General features: G+C 40.9%; 1 protein-coding gene across 1 annotated transcript in view; it reads left to right on the forward strand.

Moving 5' to 3' along the window:
* The first annotated feature begins 241 nt into the window (after positions 1-241).
* LOC109967561 (mediator of RNA polymerase II transcription subunit 15-like) overlaps positions 242-8,648 on the forward strand; it is a 15,425-nt gene continuing 7,018 nt past the window's right edge. The window contains 11 exon segments of the mRNA XM_020613222.1: positions 242-451; positions 1,854-1,941; positions 2,100-2,151; positions 3,543-3,566; positions 3,747-3,908; positions 4,120-4,247; positions 4,250-4,399; positions 5,283-5,627; positions 6,066-6,134; positions 7,788-7,898; positions 8,579-8,647. Coding sequence (XP_020468878.1) covers positions 384-451; positions 1,854-1,941; positions 2,100-2,151; positions 3,543-3,566; positions 3,747-3,908; positions 4,120-4,247; positions 4,250-4,399; positions 5,283-5,627; positions 6,066-6,134; positions 7,788-7,898; positions 8,579-8,647 — 1,266 coding nt within the window. The 5' untranslated portion in view covers positions 242-383.

The raw sequence follows: 8,648 nt of genomic DNA on the forward strand, positions 1-8,648 counted from the left end.
GGATGCCGTCTCTGCTAATCAGACCAGGTTTTCCCCAAAATGTTTTCCAGTTATCTATGAAGCCCACGTTATTTTCTTTGGGTCTCTGAAAACCAGAAGCTTTTGTTTAAGGCTTGTGTTGGCCTATCAGTTAGTCAGTTTGACTCCGCAATAGATGTTTTGCAAAATAAAACATTATTGTGAAAACCAAGCCGAAGCAGTCGTGAACGTGGTTGTGCAGAAGCTGTAGTGGACAAGTGACCCCTCAATCCAGCAGGCGGCGGGAGCGTTAGTTAACACAGACACAGCCGCCGCCGCCATTGTCTTCAGAGCGGAAGAAGGAAGAACAGAGGGAAAACGTTAGAGCGTAAAAAATATCGTTCAAAAACGAAATAGTTTCTGAAATGGATGTCCCAGGAGCGGACAGTGACTGGAGGAGCCCCCAGTTTCGACAAAAAATTGTGGCACAGATGTGAGATATTTTTAGTTATATTTAATGTATTTTAGCTAAGTCGCTGCTTGTGTTTCTTTTAGCCTGATGAGCTAAGCTAATGTTAGCTCTGCTCGAAAGAGCGTCACGCGAAACTGTGCTTAAAGTAATCGGTAAATCAAGTCAGTATTGTAATAGTAATAACATAAAATTGGTGCTTAAACGTGCCAGAGAAACGAATTATGAAAGATTCTGTTATTTGGCGTATATAAAGTCAACAAACTATGTTTGAGAAGTATATCAAACTTCACTATTAGCAAATTTAGCTACAAGTTCTAACGTTTGTCAGTTCATATAGAAAGTTATGCTAACTTTTTTTTATGTTAACGTTACCATCACTCATAAATTATGTACTGAGCAGAGGTTAACATGTCACATAAACACGCTTTGTAGCCATTGTGTCTTATTTAAAATGTTCCCGTTATCGCAAACATTTTTTGCCTATGAAATGTCATAAAAGTGTAAATACCCATCATTTCCCAGAGCTCATATGTTTATTTTATGTCTAACTTCCCTAACAGTCTTACCAGAGATGCTCAGTTTGCTATCGTATATGACAGGGAAGAGTTTAATTGAAATACTCTGTTGCAAGTAAAAATCCTTCATTCAAGGTTTTGCTTAAGTAAAGGTACAGCATCAAAAGTTTTAGTATCAAAATATGCTTAATTTACCAAATACAAAACTACGCATTATGCAGAATTGATGCATGTATTCCTTTAATGTTGCATATGGTATAAGCGTGGATTGCCTGGTAGTTTAATCTCTAATAATACATTGTAATTTATTTGCTTATTATTATAATTTGTAATAGCAAATTGAATCTGTAAAGTAACTAGTGCTTTGAAACAAGTGTAGTTTGCTTCAGAAATGTAGTGAAATAGAAATTTAAGGAAGGACATGGAAATATTACCTTAAGTGTTATGAAAATATGGATTTACATTACTTAAGGTCCTTAAGATATTAGTCACAGCTACTATGGAGACCACAGGAATAGAAAGGTGAAATATTTTGCAAAAATATGAATAAATAAACATATGTTATTATTATCTAGAGATATAAAAACAGAACTTTATTCATCCTAAATATTCCTTGCAGCACCATCAAATGTCCACACTTTAAAAGCTTAAAACAGTTTTATAACCAGAAAATTATTGAAGTAGTTTGTAAACAGTAAACTAGTGCTCTAACAAAGAAACATTACTGCAGTGCATGAACAGAAGTGCTGCTGTATCATAAATCATAAGTTAAAAACCGCAGAAAGCTGCATCAGCATTACTGTGTTATACCAAGTACAAGCCTAGAAATTGCTATAGTGTGAATGGAAAAATAGTTTTTATTTCCCTTTGTAAATAATAATGTGTGTGATTCCTGTATTTCTGTCTAGTGATGAGACGATGAGAAAGGCAGGAACTGCACACACAAAGTCCAGCAACGACATGGAGAGCCACGTTTATGCCAAAGCCAAAACCAGAGTAAGTACTTTAAGGTTTTTCAGGCCACAGAAAATGTTTTTTCATGGAAGAGTCTTCTTAAAGACCTGTATTGAAGAATGTAATGTAGTACAAAATAACAATCCTTTTCATGATGGGCTAAATGTGTCATACTGACTGTTGCTCTTTTTTCTTTCCAGGAGGAGTATTTATCTATGGTGGCAAGGCTGATCATACACTTCAGAGACATCCGTAAGTATTTGACACAGGATGAAAAATGAACACTAACACTCTGGGCCCGTATTCACAAAGCGTCCTAAGTTCAAAGAGTGAGTCCTAGTTACAAAATTCCAAGACGGTTCTTATTCATCTACTTTATATTTCATTTGTATTTTGTGGCATTTCTGTGGATGGCAAAGTAAGAATTTCATTGTACATGTATCTGTGCATATGGCGAATAAACACTTTGACCTTGCATTCTTATAATTGTGATGTTTTCTAAGAAATTGGTCTTAAAGTTATGACTAGGTCCTGGTAAAGAAAAAAAGTTATTCACAAAGTATCTTAGCCCCTAAGAGAGCTCCTAATGTGAAAACTGTTGAGTAGAGAGGAGAGTTTCTTGGGCAGAGGATAACATAATGGAAAGACAAACACTGAACAGCAGTGAGTTAATCAAAGGCTTCAGATTAGATTGAACAGTGATAATGTTTGTGGATGATCTCCCACCCAACTCAGTAATGCCAGAAATGAAAGTGATCACAACATTAGGATATTTGGCAACTGAAAAATGAAACAATGCAGCAGTGATGATGTGTCTGTTGCAACCTCCCATCAGCAGAGTGATCACACAAACTGTTAGAGCGCTTTCATATCTCATATTGTGACACTGCATTTCATTTCCACTGTACGTTCACACCTCGCAGGCTCCCAGACATAGCCAGCTTCCCCGGTGGTGATGGTGTAATTGATCAGATGCATATACACATCATCGCACCCATCAGAAAATGAAGCCATTGTGAGCCATTTTTGTCCTGTTAATATCAAATAGATTAAGTACTAAAATTACCAGCATGGTAAATAAACTTAAGCAATTAAACCTTTATAACCTCTATTAGCAGGGTAATCATGCTGTCTCAGGTTGAGCTCTGTCTTTAACAGAGCCTTCTCATCAAGATACGTGATTGGCTGAAATGTTGCACGAAGGGAACATCCTTGCATTCAGCAGCTGTCACCTGTTATTTGTAATTCCACTGCAGCAAGATTTGAAAACAGAGTTTCTCACTTGGGTTTTCTGATGAGGGATTAAAATAATGCCTGGGGCCTAGGGCTCCATGCTGCAAGCTGGTAACACCACACTGACACTGGGAGTTATGTGTCACTTCTCAGCAGCTGGCAGACTAAGATAAAGGTTTTCGTGTTTTCCTTGTTGAGTTGCTCTGAGCAGTGTTCTGAATCACTTTTCAGCTGCTCTGTGTTGATCAACTAATCAAGTTGTCTGATTGTTTCAGCTCTAATTTAATAATCTGAACATTCATATTTTTGTGTTATCCAGCATTATATTGTACTGATAGATACTGGGATGGGACAAGGCTCTAAAAAGGATTCAGTGGAATAGTTCATTATTACTTGTGTCTTATTTGCAGATAAGAAGGCTCTTGGAGGTCCTGGTAGGTGGTCTTGTCTTTTTTCCCCCTCCTTTTCTCTTATTGGTTCATTTTTTGTTTTAGTTTTTCTTTGCTGTGTTCTGTCCTCTGCTGGACCTGTCACTATCAGACTCATAGTGTTCATGATTTCTGCTGCGCATGTTCGAGCTGCATAATATTGTCTGTTGTTTACCCTTCTGCTAGATCCCATGAATGCCCTGACTAACCTGACAGGGGTTGGAGGGGGCCCGGGCGCCATTGGCATGGGGCCTCGCCCCACAGGTGCTCCAGTAGGTGGCATGGGGGCCATGGGGCCGATGCAGATAGGCCCGCATGCCATGGCAGGGGGGGGCGGCAGACACCCCTGTGTTTCCTCCATGTGGTGCGTGTTTGCTGTAAATGCACATCTTCAGAGCATTCAGTGGATACTGGCTGCATCTAAACGGCGTATTTTGGTATCAGGGATGGTCTTATTTTCAGCCTCCGCTTTGGCACGTTGTGTGTGTTTGGGATTCCAGAGCTCTCCTCAGATTATAGACTGGGTTAGTCCTTCACCTTCTTCTCATTCACTCTGCAGTGGGGGGCCCAGGCCAGATGCCCATGCAGCAGATTGTGCAGGCGCAGCAGCAACAGCAACAGCAGTCCATCCAGTTCCAGCAGTTCCAGCAGGCCCAGCAGCAGGAGCAGCAGCACGAGCAGCAACAGCCAATGCCATGGCGCAGCAACAGCAACAGAATGCTGCCATCCAGCAGCAGTTTCAGGTGCAGCTGAGAGTGCAGCAGCTGCAACAGCAACACCACCAGAACCAGCACCAAAATCAGCAGCAGCAGGCCCAGAACCAGCAGCAGCAGAACCAGGTGCACAAAAATTATAACACTTCATATTGTCAAAAAATGTATACAATGACAGGACTTCAGACTTCTTCCACTAGTTGCACTGGTGCTCCTTACTGGAAAACATTAGGAGCACCTGCACATAATTCAGGTGCACCAATTAAATTCACATGCAACACAACACATTCATATGTGTTTCATGTTTAAAGTTTGCATTGAAGTCGGCAGACATATTTTCCCCTGCAAATGTTGGGCCACCCCGAGCGCAGTACATGCATGATGCTCCTTTTTCCTCAGCCATATAAGCTGTGTGAGCCAAACCGGTTGGAAAGAGTAGGTCCTCTTTGCATTTGTCAACACCTGCTCATCTGACTCCTGTAGTAAGTATGAGCGAGTAATCTAATGAGTAATCTAATTTAAAGAATTTTGTCCCACTGTTGCTAAAAATAATCCTAAAATGCAAGTAAATGGTCGTAGTCTGGAGCCCTGCAATGGCTTCAGGATTACATCTCAGCTTTTTGTGGACGATGTGGTTCTGCTGGCTTCTTCAGATCATGACCTCAAGTATCTTGGGGTCTTCTTCACGAGTGAGGGTGGATTGTGAGATCAGCAAGCAGATTGTTGCAATGTCAGCGGTAATGCAAACTGTGTAATCGACTGTTGTGGTACATAAGGAACTGAGTGTAAAGATGAAGCTTAATCTACTGCTTGATTTACTTTCCAACCATAACCTATGATCTTGGGTTTTGACTGAAAGAATGAAAGCACAGATACAATATGTTAAACTGGGGTCCCTTTTCAGGCTGTCTGTCCTGATGATGATGAAATTATGTCATCTAACAGCTCTTCTTCCAATATTGTTTGCTCCCTGCCTCTGCAGATGCACCAGTCAAGGATGCAGCAGCAGCAGGTGATGCAGCTGCAGTTCCAGCAGCAGCAGCAACAACAGCAGCAGCAGCAGCAGCATGCTCAGGCTCAAGCCCAAGCCCAGGCACAAGCCCAGGCCCAGGCCCAGGCCCATGCACAGGCCCAGTCCATTCAACAGTTGGTGCAGCAGCAGGTTCAGGCCCAGGCTCAGTCTCAGGCAGGTCAGATGCCTCCACATTCCCAACAGCAGCAGCAGCAGCAGCCTGGCATGGCCCCTCAGTCCCTGGCTGGACAGATGACATCTGCTCAGCATGTTTCCATCAATTCGCTCAGTCAACAGCAGCAGCAGCAGCAGCAGCACCAGCTCAAGATTCAGGCTCTCCAGGTGAGACGGAAGTCACTGCAATCATGTTCATGCATATCTGTAGCACGTTATGATCATGAACCTTAGTAAAAATTGTTTATATCACCTGTACTTGCTTCACTGTTTGTTTTTTTGTTAAATTTGTGAACTAATGGGCAGCACAGTGACTCTTTAGTTTCCTCTGTCTCATAGGAATCATAGGAGATTAACACAGTGTATTATGGGTAGGATAGGTATAGCTTAACAATGTTTGGTATGTGTGCCAATGCTATACTTGAGTTTTGATTCCAGAACATGTTTTTTGGTATTTGAGGAACTGTGGCTCTGTCTAATTAAAAAAAAAAATGTTTCATGTGATTATGGTTTTGTTTTTAAAAACAAAAAGCCCCTGTTTTCCCTGGGTTTTACCACTGCCTGGAAATAATGCAAAAATGAGGTTGCTTTATCATTTAACTACAGCACCAAATACAAACAGAAGAAGCATGCAGGGGATACACCCATGAAGAAAAAGGGATACTGCACGACTGGGTAAACTGTATGATAATAATGCATGTGATCTGTGCAGTTATTTGACAAGTGCTGAGCAGGTGTATTTGACTACGCATGCATGGACAGCGCTTACAACTGAATCGTATGTGACAGTCACCTGCTATTATATAAGCAACTGGAAAATACAGGCTGTTCCTCAGATCTTTGAATAATTGTTGAATAGTTCCTAGTGAATATCAAATAGCTTTAGGGCTTAGCAAGTTGCATGTACTGTGACTAGGGTTGGATGTCGTTTGGGTTTTTTCAGATACCAGTACTAAATTGATACTTTTAAAATGGTGCTGGTGCCTAAACAGTACCAGAACTGATATGGTAAAAAAAAAAAAAAAAGGGCATAAAATTCATAATTTGAAGGGCAAGGACATAGGCCACTTGACTGGGCACTAAGGCTGAGACAAATGACATGATATGTAGATGTACATAGCTTATATGTATACATCCTGAGCAGGAAACTAGAGTTCAGTGTTCACAGCATACATGTTCAAATTAAAGTGCAGATGCTTGTAGAATGGTTCAAAGGAAATATGCAAAGATAGTAACTGTGCATTTTAATTATAATTTGAATAGTAAATGGTGTTATTTGCTTACATTTAGACTAAAAGATAAACTAAGTTTGGTGCTCTCTGCTGATGTTGCCTAAGATCAGGGGTCAGAAGAATTATGGATGTATTAAGGATTAAACAGAGGAAAGGACATCTAATTTCTCTTAATTACTCTAACTTTTGCAATAATATTCCTGTGGCATCATGATGACAGAATGACCAGTGTCACTTCTAGCAAGGTGAAAACTAAAAATAAATGCTTAATGGCTGCCTATTTAGGTTTTCACTTGGTTGTCAATATTGACAATATTAGTGCTTATTTAGTGTGCAATAATTACAAATAGAGGAAACAGTACATTTCAACACTACATGTAACATTTTATAGACAGCCAAATATTACGTTGTTCGATCTGCTTATCCAGTAAAAATAAAGGAAAGCATACTGTGAGTGCAGCTAGCTTGATTTCTGCACACTCAAAGCTAAAAATAGTGCATAGATGTAGCGAACATAAAAGAACACAAGTTCACCAACAAACGGCTTGTAAAAATGTTTATGTTGGGGTTTTGTTGAGGCTAAAACAAGGTGCTAGGTTGTCCTTTAATGTTGTCTGAACACAACAGTCATTCAAGAACTTTGCCTGAATAAAATGATAGAAACATTGAAAATCGTGGCTTAGGTCTGGATTTATGTGATCAACAAGTTAGTAAGCAAGCCCTAACCACTTTTAATGGCAACTTTCAGCACTTGATAGTTTTTGCTACAGAGACATATTGTTTGTCTGTTAGTCAAACATGCACCCCCTTTTAATCTGCTTCTGAAATTGATCCAGACTATCTGCCAGTTTTTATTTAACCCATAATAGGGATGCACCAGTCTGATATGGTGTACGATATTGGCCTCAATACCGACTTTGTTAAGTGGATTTGGTATCACTATTTGGCAAAGGTGGGTCAGTGCCTCTCTTACCCCTAATTCCTTGCTTCAGGAGTGAGAAAACAGTATAGGTTTGCAGTTGTCTTGCTTACCCATCCATCTGCTTGCATGCTTTGCTCTGTGTGTGTGTGTGCGTGCATTTGTGTGTGAAAACAGGCCCGTGCAGCCTTGCAGCAACAGCAGGCCCAGCAGGCGCAGCAAGCCCAGCAGGCCGCAGCACAGGCGCAGCTCAATGCAGCTGCTGCAGCCGCCGCTGGACCCGGGCAGGGGCGACTGCCACTGCAAGCTCAGGTGCTTTATATGCAACAGCTGAAAATCAAAACACAGGGGCGGGGGGTCTTGAGAATGGTGCAGACATGTTGCACTCTGCTACACTAACCTGTCAGCTTTAGACTAAAGTATGTCCTTTCAGAATATAAGTCTGTCTTTCAGCAGCCATCCAAATTTCTGTGTATAATAATAATAATATGTTGACTTGCTGAGGGTTGGTATATGAACGCAGAAAATGGACCACAAAAAGGAGAAGTCACTGAAATAATTTTCTGGAGACCACATAAAAATATTGCGATTCTGTAGAAGAAATCGTTAAGACTCCTGCTTTTGACAGAAATGTTGCAAAAGATTTGCAGAATCCAAAGCAGGTGAAATAGTGTGTTGCAAACAGAATGATACAAATCTGAAACATAAGTATTTTAGGATGTTTGCAGTGGTCTGAAGCCATTAAAGATGACCAAAGCCTTAATAGTCACATTTAATACTTAATTATTTTGCTAGTCACAAAAGATGTATTAAGGAGGTTTTATTTTACTTAGTGCAGCTCCAGTTGTGTCTGTCCTCCATTCTGGAGCTGACAACATCTGTATGTGTGTGCTGCAGTGTACGTCTGCCTCCTCTCTGCCTCTGCTCACCTGTCCTGTTATGTCTCTGTTGTGTGTCCTCTTCTGAAGTTGGTTCGCCCTGGGATGCAGATTCCTCCCCGGCTGCCTCGAACTGTCCTCAACCCCTCCATCCCTCCTC

This window comes from Monopterus albus, unplaced genomic scaffold (assembly GCF_001952655.1).
Source record: "Monopterus albus unplaced genomic scaffold, M_albus_1.0 scaffold131.1, whole genome shotgun sequence".
NCBI classification, from domain to species: domain Eukaryota; kingdom Metazoa; phylum Chordata; class Actinopteri; order Synbranchiformes; family Synbranchidae; genus Monopterus; species Monopterus albus.